The following is a 15,971-nucleotide window of genomic DNA, read 5'->3' as shown; positions in this document are numbered from 1 at the left end:
AAACAATGCTGCCCCCAGGGCTTCGACGCACTTGACTGAATCTTGATCAGTTTGACGGTAGATAGCACCATCCCAGACGCCACAGGTGCCCATGGACCTCAGCAGACCAGCGTCACTGATAGACTTTGGTGTCCGAAGGCATCAATAAACCGGCGGTACAAAGGATGCCAGGGAAGCCTGCAGGCAGAGGCTTTGCAGCCCTGACATGCCTCATCTGTGCCCAGAGGAACAGATGACTGCCAGCGCCATCGACTGTTCCCCTTGGCTCACCTATCCGTCGGAGGACATTGATGCTGAGAGCTTGATGGCGTCCTTCGCCAGCAGCTACGGCTGATGATAGCCTCGCTAGCGTTCATTAACACTGGTGCATGAATCCAGATGGGGTCTCAGATATGCCCGATCCCTGATATCATTGGCATCCATGGTGCCTGGTCGCTGTAGGCCAGTGGTGGGACAGGACAATGCCCCTCAGTACCCCTTTGGACACCGGCAAGGAGCCTCAAGGGCAGAAGACCACTGTGCCTGGATGCCTCAGTGTACTAGAGTGCCTTGAGTAAATAGTGATCCCAGCGCTCAGTCCATTCAAGGCTGAAATCTGTCACTCGAAGACTTCGGTGGCACTCAAGGGATCTCAAGAGCCCTGATGGTCGACATCGGGGACGACCAGGGTGCTCAATGGCAATTCCAGTGCCTCATTGGTGCTCGACATTGTCAAGAGCGGCAATAAAAGGTATCGCTGGTCAACACACCCAATGGCCTCCATGGCAGCCCCACACCTGGATGGCATTAAGGGCAACTCTCTATGCTGCAATGGCCCCGAGGGCAGCTGTGGCATCAAGGCCACGCACATTGACAGCATTGAAGGTGGCCACTCGCGTACCTCGATGGGTTTGAAGACAGAGGCTCAGATTGCATAGAGGGGGCAATAGCACTTGATGGCAACCTGGTCCTTAACACTGTGCCTCTATTCTGCCATATCGAGGCCCAAGGCATTCTGACTCTGGTGCATCAAGACTCCATGTCCACAAATTCTCATGGCATCAAGGGTTCCCTGGCACCTCAACGGTGTCAAAGGCGACAATGGAGCTCAATGGCAGTCCTGGTTCCCAACGTAGTTCTGACATCAATGCGTCAAATCAACGGTGAGCTGGTCCCAGATATGCATGGGCAACCATTATTGGGCGAGGCAGCAAACTGCTTGCCAGGACTGCTGCTCACCCTCTTTCACAAGGAGACTGCACTGCCATCACTGGCAAGCAGGAGGGGAGGCTACATCATCCAGGACTCCTGCCCATGAAGACTAGTTCCTTTTGAATGTGGGGAGGATATAAGCTCTCCTCTTCTCTCCCCCCCCCCCCCCCACCCCACACACACACACAGTGTGTTCCTCAATCTCTTCACTGTCTGACCCTATATCAATGCAGATTGATCAGTGACATGACATAGAACTCCTGCTCGGGTAGAAGTCAGGTGAGTCCCCAGGCTCAGCGGCCTACACAGATCACCCACGTACTGCATTCAGTCAGTCCTGCAAGCACCTGATAAAGGTAAAAAAAAAAACCAGGGCAAGGAGAAATCACAGATACCAAACTGCCCATGTGAGGACTACCATCCTGCTTGTCCTCAGAGAATGGCTGCATTGCTGAATGCAGCAAGATCAAAGGAAAGAGAAAACTACTACTTAAAAATAGTGAGATGAATCTGGAGTCCTGTGCCATCGATGCATATCAGGTCACAGACTGCATAATGGGGACAGAAAATATTGGTGGAGAGCCTTGCCTGTTCTGAAGGCAGTGTCATCGGGACCAAATTCAATCTAAACTCCTTAAGGGAAAGCAGCAGTGCTCCATTTAACTGAAGATGTGTAGCGGGAGCTGCTATAAAGGAACCAGCAGTGAGGCTGGGGGTGGTGGGCATTTCAGTTTAATCAAAGCAGGTGTCTGGAAAACCTCCAGCAGCTAAACCACCCGTGGATTCTCTTCATCTCTCGCTCTCCCTAGGGTATAAAAATATACAAGCAACACCCCTTTAAATATATACATACAAGTGCTGTACAAAAAATGTCGGGGAGGGGCTGGGGGAATTCCCATGTCTTGTCTGCTGTTCTCTCCCCATTTTAAGGTACACCAGATATCACTTTTTTTTTCTAATGCCTCTTCTGTCTGATGAGATGCAAAGAAATGATAGCAACTGATATCGGAGACCTCTTTACAGGTCAGACTCCCAGGCTTTTATGGAAACCGGATCCTTGTAATGGAGTTTGGCACCATGGGGTAGCGAAACTTCAAAAGGAAAATTACAATTCTGCTACTCTGTTTTATATTTTATTATCTCATCACCGTGAAAAGTGACATCTTTATTAATTAGTGCTATAAAAAAATAAAAAAAAACCCTCATGCTTCGAAGGGGAGGAAATAGCTTGGTCAGCCGCATATCTCATGGCTTACAGAGAAGCTGTTTTATTTTACTTTTCTCATGCCGCTGCCGGCATGAAGAACCTCTGGTTCAAGGTTCATTGCACGCTGGCATGTGTGCCCCGTTGGGACCACTATGGCATTGCCAGCAGCGCAGTGAAGCAAGGTTAGGGTGCAGTGACGGTGGCTGTTTAAAATCGCCGGGCGAGCAGAACATTTTAGCACGTGGGTGATAATTTTGTAACTGTTTTGATCCTTAGGACTTTGTAGGGTTTCATGGCCGTAGGAAATCACAATCCGTTCTCGTGGGTCTGAAACGCGCAGCCCTCAGCCTTGGGTCTGAGCCAGCTTCCCATAACACGAGGAAGTCTTGCCTTCTACTATGACCACGGCTCAGATCAGAGGCTGAATTATTTACAGACAAAAAAAAAAGGGGAATTGTCTTGGGTGGGGGAATAAAGTAAAGGGTGGGCTCTGAGGCTTTCTACCTTGACCACAGGTGCTCGGAGCATAAAAAGCTGCTTTTGTTCACTCGCTGGGTGGGGGGGCGGATGTGCCGCACCCCTAATTGAAAACAGCACAAAGAGCTGCTGATTCTGTGCCTTTTTTTTTTTTGTTTCTGATTGGGGGGGGGGAAGTATTGCTGCTTAGCCACTAAAACCAGAGCAGGTCCGACATGGCAGGCAACGGCAGATCAGCAACAGATGGGGATAGCAACATTGTGGGGGGGGGGGGGGGAGAGACACGCTCTAAGTAAATGTTAACGAGAGGCTACATCCCACTGAAGAAAAGTCTGGGTCTTTACCCTCAGCTGCTGCAGTGCTACGAGGGTGGTGGCTACAGAGTTTAGTGCAAGCTTACACCCCCTACAGCATTTTGACAGAAATTTTTACCAAGAATTCTGCGCACTTCGATCACATGTCAGGCTGACCAGTAAATCCCAGCTGCCTTCCTCTACCCCAGTGAGATACAATCGCTAATCCTCCAGTGAGCCCCACTGACTAAACAGAAGGCTTCAAATGTTAATACCAAGAGCAGGTCCATGTAAGCAACATTTGATCCCTTCTTACTGTTCTTTCTAGTTCAGCTTATGCCATCCAGGGTTCATTGACATCTGGCATATCTGATGTGTGCACAATTTTATGTAACTGTTTTAATTTAGAGTTTTAAGTGAAATCTGTTTTGATTGCATAACTTTTATTTGACAGACATGACGCATTTTGTGCCATGTTTCCACTAGCAGTTGGGAGAAAAAGCAAGTTAGCTTACTGAAAACAGTGTTTTTCCATAGATAGCAGGATGAATTAGCCATACAGTCTGGGTGACATCCGGCTCTCTCCCTCTCCCTCTCGTTGGAGCTTTGCTCGGCCCACACAAAGCACGTCATCTGTCTCCTCAGTCAATAGTAAAGCAAGACGGCAGCTCCATGGTCTGGAAGGCTTAGAAAGGCATGTCCAGGGAGGGTACGCTTGGCTAACTCATCCTGCTATCTTCGGAAAACACCATTTATCGTAAGCAAACTTGCTTTTTTCCATCAATAAGCAGGCTGAATTAGCCATGCTTTCTGGGAGTCCCAAGCTTCAGGTTACAAAAAAAGGAAACTTGAATGGAAGGGTAAAAGGTTGAGGATGAAATAACTCTTGTTTACCATCTCACCATTCCAGTTCTTCCTTTTTTTTTTTTTTTTTTAAACCACTCCCTCGGACGTCTTTCTGGTTAACAACACTTGACAAAACTGCTTGCCCTAAGACGCTTTCTGAAGCTGCTAGTTGTTCTAGGCTGTAGTGAAAGGTGAAGGTGTGGATAGATGACCATGTCACTGCTTTACAAATGTCTTCAATTGTGCAACTGAGGATGCTGTGGCTCGCACTTGATGTGCCTTGATTGATCCTGACAATGGCAAATGCGCTGACTTGTGGCAGAATTCAATGCAATCTGTGATCCAGTTGGACATTGTCCTCTTGGAGACTGCTACTTCCAGTGTATTAGGATTAAATGAGATGAACTGTGATAAGCACCGGTGAGGCTGCATTCTGTCTTTATAGTAATGCTGTCTTGCAGTCCAAAGAATGTAGTAATCTCTCTAGACTATTATATGGTTTGGGAAAGTAGATAGGGAGTGAAATGGCTTGATGAGAAAAGCCTACACTACCTTCAGGAAGAATTTGGGATGCGACTTGAGTACTATCTTGTCATGATAAAACTGCAAGTAAGGTGAGAAGTGCACCAAAGCCTGGAGTTCACTTACTTGTCGAGCTGAGGTGATAGCCACACAAAGAATTACCTTCCATGTGAAGAATTTCAAAGGGATTTTTCATCAGAGCTGTCAAAATCACATTCAAATCCCAGGGCACTGGAGGTTTTTTGACAGGAAGGATGAAGGTGAAAAAGGCCTCTCATAAATCAAGATATCAATGGATAGGAAGCAACCGAGGAATCCGTATTCCTTTTATGGTAAGCTGCTGTCACGCTTAAATGAACCCTTATGGATGATGTCACCAAGCCAGATTCTGAGAGTGGAACAGATAACTGAGAACCTCATTGGGTGATGATGAAAAGGGGCTAATCTATTGACATTGACACCATTTCGCATATCGCTTCCACTTGAAGGAATAGTTTTGTCTGGTCGACTATTTCCTTGCCACTATGATAATCCATTGAATATCTGTTGCGAGAGCTAAGCCTTGCAAGATCTTGCGTTCAACATCCAGGCCATTAGGCGGAGGGAAGAATGGAGTGGGTGGAGAAGGGAGCCCTCATCTTGTGTTAGGAGATCTGGGTCCTGACTGAGATATATTGGACAGCTTTCAGAATACTACACCAGATAAGCATACCACTGTTGTCTCTGCCACGTCAGTGCTATGAGTATCATTCGTGTGTTTCTTGAACTGTCCTTGAGATGATTTATTTATATTTATTTTTAATTTTTATATACCGACATTCTTATATCCGATGTAAATCATACCGGTTTACATTAAACAGAATAGCAGGAAATAAATTTCCATAGTCTATTACAATGAACATTTCTAATTAAAATTGTTAACAAGCGAAAAGAAAAGGTAAAGAATTGGAATAAAGGTTAAATTACAGAAAAATATAAAAGATTTTTTTTTTTTTTTTTTTTTTTTTTAGAAGCACAAGGGGTGCACAAAGGGGAGAGCCCCTTTGTCGCACGGCGCCTGATGGTGAGGCGCTCTTCAACCGTCGCCGGGGCTCCCAGTGACGTCAGGGGGGGGCGTGGTCACACATCGCATCGCAGTCATTCATTTCCCTCACCTCCTGCTGTTGGTTCCGTATCTTTTTTTCCCCCCTGCCATTCAGTTAGGTGTTCAGTTCTCGCGGGGGCCCAGGATGGAGGGTGGCCTCCCCGCTCGCCGGCAACCTGGAAGCATAAGAATCACCAGCAGGAAGAGGTATTGGAATGTGAGTGGAGGCATCTTTGAGATCATCCAATCATTCTTCTGAATGAACAATAGGATCGACTTGAGGGACATTCATAAAGATATCGGACCATGTAAAAATGGTGCTGTTGGATCCTGGATGTTAACATTGCACTTTGAAAAGTCTTCTTGGCAAAGTCATCAAGGAGCTTGTGTTCCGTCCCTGGAGGAGCAGACACATGCAGCTTTGATTTTATTTATTTTTTGCTCATTTCATTGCTGATTTCAACAACTGATGCTTGTAGTAATTGGATGGCCCCATAAGTCAAGGACCTCTGCAATCGAAACTTTAAATCCAGCTTCCTGGAGATAGGAAGGTTGGAATGAGGAGACTCCCACATCTTTGAAAGAACTGCATCCAGCACTCTATGGTAAAGCAGTACTGAAGGTTCAGGTGGAACTTCCAGGATCTTCAGAATCCCGAAAACTTCCTCCCTAGGGTCTGGGAGTTTTTGCACATCTACCTCCAGCAAGTTCCCAAGCTTCTTAACAAACCATGAATAGGTTAAGTTCTCTGGAGGTTCTTCCAGAGGGTCGGATGGGATACCCATCGAGCTGGTGGACAAGAGGTCTGGCGGAGAATCCGGGTGTTCTGACTGTGGTGATGGTGGCTGAGATCCACCCCGCCTATCTCGCCCTGGGGATGCGGTCTTCACTGTAGAAAAAGGGGGATGCTTCTGAATCCCTTTCCCACTTGGTTCTGGAATATGGGGGGAGCAGAATCTCTGGGTGCAATGAGAACAGATTGTTTATAATTGATTGAAATCTGGTCTATGGCCTGTTGGGAGCGGTTTGGAGGTGATTCCGAAGGAAGCTGCTGTTTCTCCACGATAACCGCACCTGGAGACTGTTTCTCATGAGGGCGTATAGCTGCAGATACTATATCTGAGGGAGGTTGTACTCTGTCCCAGGAACCTTTATCTGGTCCAGCTTGTTTGCCTCTCAGAGAAAGCTCCTCCTGGAGATTGTAATCCCTAGGACTTGAGCCTGTGGAGAAGTCTGAGAAGACTGCATTATCCCTAGGAGGAGGAAGATCTGGAAAGGATTGAGACAAGTATGGAAAGGGAAACCCAAGGTGGTTGCGATAAGATATCAAGGATCGGTCCACACTGTGCCTACTACCAGTCAGTGAAGAAGGGCCCACACTCTTTTTCTTAGGATGCGGGCTTTGAGGCTCCTGGACTCCTCTGCACAATCAGAGGTGGATTTTCATCTGTCGTCACATTTGGATGATACGTGCTGAGAGATCCGGGAGTCGCACCATGAAGGCATTGTGCATGGAAGGATGCAGTGTTTGCGTCGATGCGCTGTAAGTCCTGGCGCACATGGTAGCTTCCATCAAGACCTCGTGTCAGCACCTGTTTAGTCGTCTGTGCCAATATTTCGTGGGTCAAGATGGGAGGGACACAGTCGTTCCTATGCGATGTCTTCAGAGTAGTCTGCATGGACATGTCCCAGAGATGCCTCAGCTGCTTCGAACTCAACACTGCTGCCTGTCAATGCATCAAAGTGAGGTCTTTGACAACACTGACAGTGCACCTGCGCCCGAATCATGCTTGGCGTGCCCTGCAGGTCAATGCCAAAGCGACCTTTTGACCCTCTGTTATCGAGTGTTTGCTCAACTTTACCTGTAGCACCATCGAAGATGATCTCCTTTATACATCATGAGCAGCAATCTTAGGGCCTGGGGAAGAATGCGTTGAGCACCTCTGTGAGGATGCATACCTGCCTGAAGGTGAAGTCCCACTCTTGTCCCAGAGAAGTGTTATTTTCACTGCCCTCTGCCTCTGCGCCCATGAGGACATGCAGCCACATGGTCGTGATCCGGGCCTAGGCAGAGGAGGTAGCAATAATTGTGGTTGTTGGTGACAGACATTATGTATCTGTACTGACAATACCTGAAGTCAGGCTTCTTGGATTTGGCTGGCTAGCACTGAAAAGTGCTTTTTTGGGGGATTCACTGGTACAAAAAGGAAATAAACACTCCAAGAATTGCGGAGACACGACGAGGAGAGAAAAAAAAGTCCATGCATGAGCGCGTAAAAAAGTAGACTGAAGAGACAGACGTGCTTTGTGCAGGAAGTGCTGCACAGCCGCAGCAGAGCAAAGCTGTAACTTATTGGAGGGAGAGAGAGAGAGTCTGCACGAGCGCCATCGGACGATGTCACCCAGACAGCATGGCTAATTCAGCCTGCTTATCAACGGAAACTTCTTTTTTATATATAGATTAAGTATTTGCTGTGGATTCACAGGGACAGGGCATTTGTTTCATTTATTGTGAATCCAATTAGATATGACCTTTTTTTTTTTTTTTTTTTTTTTTTTTTTTGGGGGTGGGGGGAGAACAGTTACAGGTCAGTTACTCTTATTTCCATGTGCAGGGGCTTTGTGGACCCTGTACTGGTCGGTGTTTGCAACCTGCCCCCCATCACTATCCGGTTCCTAGATTTCCACCAGCAGCTGTAGTAGGAGCTACAGCCCGGTTTCCAGCTCCAGGATGGGGTGAAGAGCTGGTCCAACTCTGGGGGGCGGGTTACTTTCAAAGGGGCTAGCCCCTTGTGTGCTCTGAAGGAGCAGCTTTATGGCTTTGCCCCTCAGTGTAACAGCTGTTAGGGTGAGAGGTCTACGTCAGGCTGGGGTAGTTGTTGTTATACTTGGCTAATGTCATAAGTAGCGATGGATGAATTAGATTTTGCATTTTTATACTTGCTTATGTCAGTATTTTGTATTGAATTATAACGGTTACATTTTATTTGCTGTTAACCACTTAAAGTAGTATTTTAAACTAGAAAGGTAGTATATAAATCAAAATTGTATATCCATAATCTCATGCTCTCTCTAACTTTTATCACATTTATTATTTGCGTTTAATAATTTCCACTTGTATCTCTCTCTTCTAAATGCAACTTTAAAAATGTACAGGACAGGTTTGTCCCCCTTCTTATGGAGCAGCAGTTACTAACATAAGCTTGCTGGGCAAACTGAATGGACCATTTGGTCTCTTTCTGCCGTCATTACTATGTTATGTTACTGTCCCCCGTGTTCTTTTCCTCTTAGTGTCCTGTTTTTGTTGCTGTCTACATCCTGGTTCTGGGTCTAGTGCTGTGATTTTGATTAAATAAATATTGATAAGAACGCTGCCGGAAACCTAAGGCTGACTGTGACGCCACATTCAGCATCTGCTCATCTTCCCCCATGCTGCTTTAAAGCTGACCTTGGAGACAGGATGAACTGACTGACTGTGAAAAGGAAATAACCTCCTGTAATGGTTACTCTTTCCCCTTCCTGCATATCCTGTCACTATCAATCAGAATGTGATCTTGTCTATAAATGGCAGAACTTTTGGATTTTGCCATGAAGCATTTCGTACTGACTCAACGAGTAATTTTAAAAGCCAGTGAACGACCTTGGTGCATAGGAAAAATGACCAGTCAGCAAGGTGTATTTTTGTAATTCAGGGAGGAAGAGGCATCTAAATAAGGAATTTAAAAAAAAAAAAACCCAAAAAACCCCAAAGCATTTACTGACTTTCATTCACAAATTTCTTGGCAATTCATTGTCTCAATTACCAAAAACTAATTGCTCCCATTTTTCAGATCCAGTTTTTGAAGACTAAGAAGGCAATTTTGAAAGCTGTTTGCTTGGGGAAATACTTAGCACTTTCTCCAGGTAAATCGGATGTCTGAATTCTGCCTGCCCTTAATCCTGCTAAAGGCATGAACAGGGTTCCACTGGATTGGGGATGGGGGGGTGCTTGGCATTCCCAGCGGTGTACCCTCTTTTTTTTTGGAGGGGGGGAACAGTCTGTCTGAAAACAACACACGTAAATTGATATTTCAAGTCTATACACATTTTTCTGGAAAACCTTTACCTGCATTAGAAGCAGATGCAAGTCTGTGCCAGTTGTCAAAGTGAAAGTACACAAGAGCTTTCCCTTGGAGTTCATGTGCAAAGCATGTGCAGACTTTTCCACCAAAGCAGACAGTTTTACAATTGCTCCTTAAGTACTTTGAGAGAAAGCTTTATTATACAATCACCATGCAGAGCTTGGAAAGTACTCTGCATGTCTACAAGCAACCAGGTAGAAGTATGGGGGGGGGATCTGATTGGCTTCTGCATTGTGTAATGTTATTTATGCCAGCGGCCACTATGGACCACTGGGATCTCGGCTTGGATGTTCTCAGTGGACAGCCACGGCCCCAAGTGGCTGGCGCTCTCTCTCTCTCTCTCTTTCCCCCCTCCCAGCTCAGGTTGTTACTAAGAACTTTCCTATGCTGCTGCTTTATAAATATTGAGGCTGAGTTATTGAACGCTGTTGAAGCAGCCATTGCCCAAATTTGATGGGCTTGGGTTGAGGTTGCTCTTGTGTTGGATCCTTGTGAGAGATGCATGGTGTCGGCCGTCTTGACAGTCTCTGCTTTTAGACTGGGCTATCTTTCTCATTGATATCGTATGACGGGAACAATTGCAATGATCTCTGATATGGCTTGGTTCTAAGTAGAATAAGCGTGCTTTCCTACAGTCTGACGTGTGCAGAGATGCTTCTTCTGCTCCCCTATGTAGTTTTGCATAGAACGTTGTTGGTGGTGTTATGGTTTTGTTCATTCGGAATTGTCTTTCCACTTTAGGCAGAAATTTAGGGGGTATCGTAAGTACTACTCTGTCCTCAAATATTTGAGTGTCAGGGGGGTAAATTACTAAGGCTTGCAGGCGACAAACTCCTTCCTGAAGTTACCACAACTGAAAATAGCACCTGCCAGGTTGCAAAAACTTCAGGTCTGTTGTAGCTTAAAGGTTCAAATGAAGTCAGCATTGATTGCCTCAGCATTATATTTAAATCCATTCTGCTGTTGGTGGTTTTATTGGGGGCTTTAGGTTGTATAAGCCTTTTGTAAATCTTGCTACTAATATGTTCAGTGAAACTGGTTTTCTGTTAGATGATGTGCAGATATTGCACTTAAAATTATTCTCACACAATTTGTTTTTAACCCTCAGTTTGACAAATGTACGATGCTTTCAGAAAGGGTCTCTGTGATTAGTACACCAAACGGAAAATCTCTGCCGTTTACAGTTATAATTTCCTAGTTGGCTGTTTTCTTGATACTAGCACTAGAACTTGTGTTATTTCTGGTGGCAGCTATAGACTATTTCCCCTTCAATGTCCATGCTGTCAAAGCAAGGGATTTTAGAGTTGGGTATTTGAGTTCCCGGCAGTTGAGTCAAAAGGTTTTGAAAAATTGGAAGTCTAATTTGTGATGCTATTCCTTACCTGTGTAGCCATGGAAATCTATCTTGCTGTGGCCAGTATGGGGCTATGAGAATCATAGCTCTTTTGTCTTGTTTCTGAGGTTGAGGATGTGTTTGGGATTAGTGGAATCTGTAGGAACGCGTAGGTCAGACCTTCAGAGGGATAGCCGTATTAGTCTGGTGCAACAAAAATGACCCGAGGTGGATGGCATCTTATAGACTAACCCATTTATTGATACATGAGCTTTCAAGGACAAAGTCCCCTTGTCATATGCATAGGTCGGACATTTGTTCCAAGGAATGGAGAACATGTGTGTTAGCCCATTGTGATGGCCTTTTGAAACAGAACTGCACCAGTTTGATTAGACTGAGATGCAAAAAGATCCACAACTGGTGCTCCCCATAATCTCTTGTATTAAGCTGTAAACTAGAGACCATTTGTATGGTGGCAGTTGTTGACTTAAAGAATCTAGTAGCATGTTTTTTTGTTTGTTGTTTTTTGCTTGGGAGATAAATCGCCAAAATGTGAATGCTCCTGTTAACTGCCCAATGCCATATAGTTATCGCTTCTTTGCACAGACTGAAGGAACCTACCCCCCATCCTTTGTTTACATAAAACAAGGCTACTTGATTGTCTATTTGACCTGGGCCTACCTTGGCCGATGCAATACGGTGTGCTCAGCCGAGCGCACTGTTTAACCTGCAGTTGGATGTGGGTTGTGTAGGCGCAACCTAATCCCCCCCCCCCCCCCCCCCCCCCCCCCCCTTATGCAATAAGAGGATTAGCGTCTCCAACACAGGGCGAAACTAATAGCGCTCATCACATCTCTGAACGTACTTCTGCCTTGTAAACTATGGCATTGCTTTGTCGTAAGCCTTTTTTATTTTCTCTTTCTTCACTGTGTTTTCTTGGTGCTGAAACTTCATCAGCAATGTTTCCTGCTGGCACTGATGCGTTGTCAGCACCACACTTTGGCGCCAGTGCGCTGTCCACACCAGCCTTCAATGTCTCTTCTGTGCTGTGGTTTCCTTCCGGACTGGAAGTGCCTGGCACTGATTGTTCTTTTAGAACTATATGCTGCGTGTGCCGACACTACCTCGGCACGATACTTCAGCACTGGTTAACAGTGATTTGTGTTTTTTTTTTTTTTTTTTTTTTTTTTTTTTTTTTAATCATATGACTTGATTGTGGAGATTTTTCCAGAGAACCAGACCATTTCCTTTTCTCGGCTAATTTTAGGAACTCGTATTTGAATTTCAAGTCTCTATATGAACATTCTCAGGGAGACGTTCTCGCAGGGCCCACAAATCTTTATATTGTGATCTGGCCCCAAATATCTGAGGCGCAGATCGTGGGCATCTCAAATCAACATTTTGCAGTAGCACTGTGTACAAAGTTTGAAAGGACCTCGGCGTCTTTTCTGTGATAAATTTTCTTCAGGAGGCCCTTTTGGTTTTTTTTTTTTAACCAATGCTGTCGAGTACCATTCAAATTTTTATACTTTAAAAATATTTTCAGTAGTTGGAGAATTATAGACTGAGTTAAGTTGCTTGGTCGCATTGGTGTAAGAACAACTGCTTATGGTCAGGAAAGTTCTAGTAACAATCTGAGCTAGGAGAGAGCAGTATCACCTTCTTGTGCCGTCTAATAAGTCACCCAGATGTGTGGCTGTATTGTCCAGTTTGTCCACAAGAGAAGGAAATGAGCCTTCTCGGTGGCTGCACCCGCAGTTAGGGAATTCCCTATCATATGAGCTACGGATGACCAAGGGTGTGTGAAAGCCTTTAAAGGTTTTATTCAAAACCTTTCTGTTCAGATCGGCGGCATGCATGAGCAAATGTTTGACCAACTTTTCTCTGTAAGCAGATTCTCTCTATTTGTTACTTGGTTGTGTTCTTAATATGACATTATTTTATTTATTTTAATATGATTTTCCTGATGTGAATTGCCTAGGTTTAGGTGGCATATAAATATGAATAAATAGCACATCCTAACACCTCATTATGTACATGAGTCCTTTAGAAACATGTGGTGGCTCAATAACTAGCACTATGTGCTGCCATGCAGAAGAGCTGGATTACATTTAGAGAGTGTGGGGGGGGGGGGAGGGGGAGAGAGATGGAGTCTCAGCCATGACTCAATGATGACACCTGCTGGCTGAACCTAAGATGCCTATGAACCAGTTTCCAAGGCGAGCCGTGGTCTGTGGCCCCTGTCCAAGGACCACACTATAGTGGCTGGGGTGGTGGGGCTTTAAGAGAGAACCCCTGGCTAATTATGAATGAAGGTTTATGGTGCTGGGTGGAAACTGCTGGGCCCAAAATACAATAAAAATTAAACAAAACTTGGATGCTGCTGGCAGATAAGGTCCACTTGGTTCACCAGTGTGCAGGATCCTTTGCTGAGACGGTCTTTCTCTCTGGCAGTGACTGCATGGCAATGTATTGTAGCACTCTGTGCCGTGGGGAGTATTTAAGAGTTGCCAGCATTTGAGGCAGCCAGATTGAAATGTTGCATTAATGTAATTTTCTGAAATGTGGGGGTGGGTTTTGATCCTGGTGCTCCAGATTTCCCCAGCTCTGCTTAAATCACCTGGTTACACTGCTCTCCCTGCTCAATTACTGTATAGAACTTGAACAGCTTCTGTGGGTGGGTGGGGGGTGTTCAATTGTATTTCCTTGATTATTTTGGAGAGCTGCATCAATCTGGAATGTAAATTGCACATACTAGCTAAAAGCTTCCACCTGACTGCACTGTTCCATATAGGAGATGAGCTTGTAATGGTTACATGATGAGTGGGGAAAGGAAGAGCAAGTGAATATCCTGCTTGTGTGGTGTGTGAAAGTGATGATTACTTTTTGTAATTCTACCACTAACGGCCACCGAGCAGCTCATGAAGGCAAGAACAAGTCCAGGGTCAAGTCCGTACTGTAGCGCCACTCTTAATTCTTTTATGCAGATCAGACAGCAGAAGCATTGCAACATGAGCAGCATTCGGTGTTAGGCATCTGGGTTGGGTTGCCTCTAGGCATACGAGATGAGGTCTGCAGGAAAGCTGAACTGGTGTCCAGACGTGACCAGGGTTGTGTTGCACAGCACGACCCAGTAACTGGTGTAAAGTGACCAGGGAGGTGCAGCAAGGGCTGGAACAGCTGGCCTTCTCTGACGCATTCGCTAAAAAGAGGGTTAGCCTGTGCCTCGAAGGCATTCGCATGCCGTGGTCTTCACTTAGTAAGCGAGTTAAGCGCACTCAGGAAGAGTGGAAATTTAGTATTACGAGTACCAAAGGCGCCCTTCCTGCACTTGTCTCCCAAATTTAAGCGACCAGCATTTCAGCATCTGTCCTGTCTGCTGCTTTTGCGTGTACAAACTGGGACTAGTGCACTCATTCTTCTTTCTCCGTTTTAAGTTTTCTAGAGGAAGTTTCAGCTGCTGGATTCTACAGCCGGACCAGCGAGCGGGCTCAGATCACACCCAGGTCATCTTCCAGGCGCTGAGCACGTTATGATGTCACTTCCCCTCCTGCCTAGCAGCCTGGAGCACAGCCAGCCATTCTCACCTGTGTTTTAATGTCTACCCTGCTTTAAGAGTATTCTCCCTAGCTGTGGCTGCTGGAGGACATACAGAGCAGCGCAACAGTCCTATCATGGTGACAAATCAGACTGAGTTCAATACAGGCAGTAGACTTGGTGATCTCATCTTGTTCATTTTCTCATGACTAGATCTTGAATTGCAAAAGATTGGAAAATGTTAAGAGGACAGCAAGAGATTTTCATGTAAGTTTCCCAGAATGCAGTGTGGTCCATGTGTCTCTACTTTTTTTTCTGTAACAGAATTAATAAGCATTTCTGCAGGGGACCACCTTTTTTTAATAAACATATGAGCACTGTTCGTATGTCTCCTTAATCACCTTGTCTTGTTTATTGTAACTTTAAAAAAAAAAAAGTTACATTTGTTTTAATTAAAATAGTATTGTAGTACTTTGAGGGAGTCCTAGATTATTTTAGTCATTTTTGTCTAAAGATTAAAAGTGTGTTTCCAAGAGAAGGGTACAGAATAGGCTAATAAGATCGGAGAGCAGAAACTGAAGACGAGGAGGAAAAGATTTGAGCAAAGACCTGTAAGATTATGGATAGAGAAAATTGGAAGATTGACCCACAAGAACAGTGGCAACAGTTATAAGCCAACAGCTGGAGAGGTCTAGTGAACAAAAACAGCAGTAGACAGAGTATGGCCATAAAGACAAATCAGTACTTTTGATAAAACCATTCTTATCCTGTTCATGGAATTCCCTTCTGAAGGCATGTCCAGTATTAGTAAATCAGTGATTATAGTAAGGAGGTCACTCCTGTAAAGAACAAGGGAATGGAGATTGCCTATTGTAAACTACCACATAAAACAAACGTGAAGTGGCTCGCGCCAAGACTGCTACCGGTACAAAAACAATAACCTTTAGTATCTATTAGCAATCAATCTCTGAGCTGTCAGCTACTCCATGGTATAGTGCCAGTACCTGACATGCTTTTTAAAGGGGGACAGGGGGAAAACTGGGCCTTTACTATTATGCAATGTGCCTGGATCTCTGCTTTTCGGAGATGTCAGCCTTCAAGGACTGAACCATAACTGACCCTCAAGGGTATTGCACCGGCCTGTCGAGGAAATAACACAAAGTACACACAGAGAAAGATTAGGCTCTATGCCAGCCTGCACAACCTCAGCAGCGCCATGAGGATGGGACAATGCTACCAACGGCCTCTAGCAGAAAGAGGGACACCACCCCATCAGGAAGGGGTGGTGCATTTCACAGAGGGAAGAGTCGGGTTAAGAGTAAACTCTGAGCCCATCAAAGAAGGTGTTAGGTACTATGTC

General features: G+C 45.2%; 1 protein-coding gene across 1 annotated transcript in view; it reads left to right on the top strand.

The window, feature by feature from the left end:
• VPS45 (vacuolar protein sorting 45 homolog) overlaps positions 1 to 14,993 on the top strand; it is a 41,927-nt gene extending 26,934 nt beyond the window's left edge. The window contains exon 15 of the mRNA XM_029580733.1: positions 14,512 to 14,993. Within this exon, the coding sequence (XP_029436593.1) occupies positions 14,512 to 14,599 (88 nt within the window). The 3' untranslated portion in view covers positions 14,600 to 14,993. The remainder of the gene's footprint in view (positions 1 to 14,511) is intronic.
• Positions 14,994 to 15,971: the final 978 nt, after the last annotated feature.

The sequence above is a fragment of the Rhinatrema bivittatum genome, chromosome 16 (genome assembly GCF_901001135.1).
Source record: "Rhinatrema bivittatum chromosome 16, aRhiBiv1.1, whole genome shotgun sequence".
NCBI lineage: Eukaryota > Metazoa > Chordata > Amphibia > Gymnophiona > Rhinatrematidae > Rhinatrema > Rhinatrema bivittatum.
This window is presented reverse-complemented; position numbering and strand designations above follow the sequence as displayed.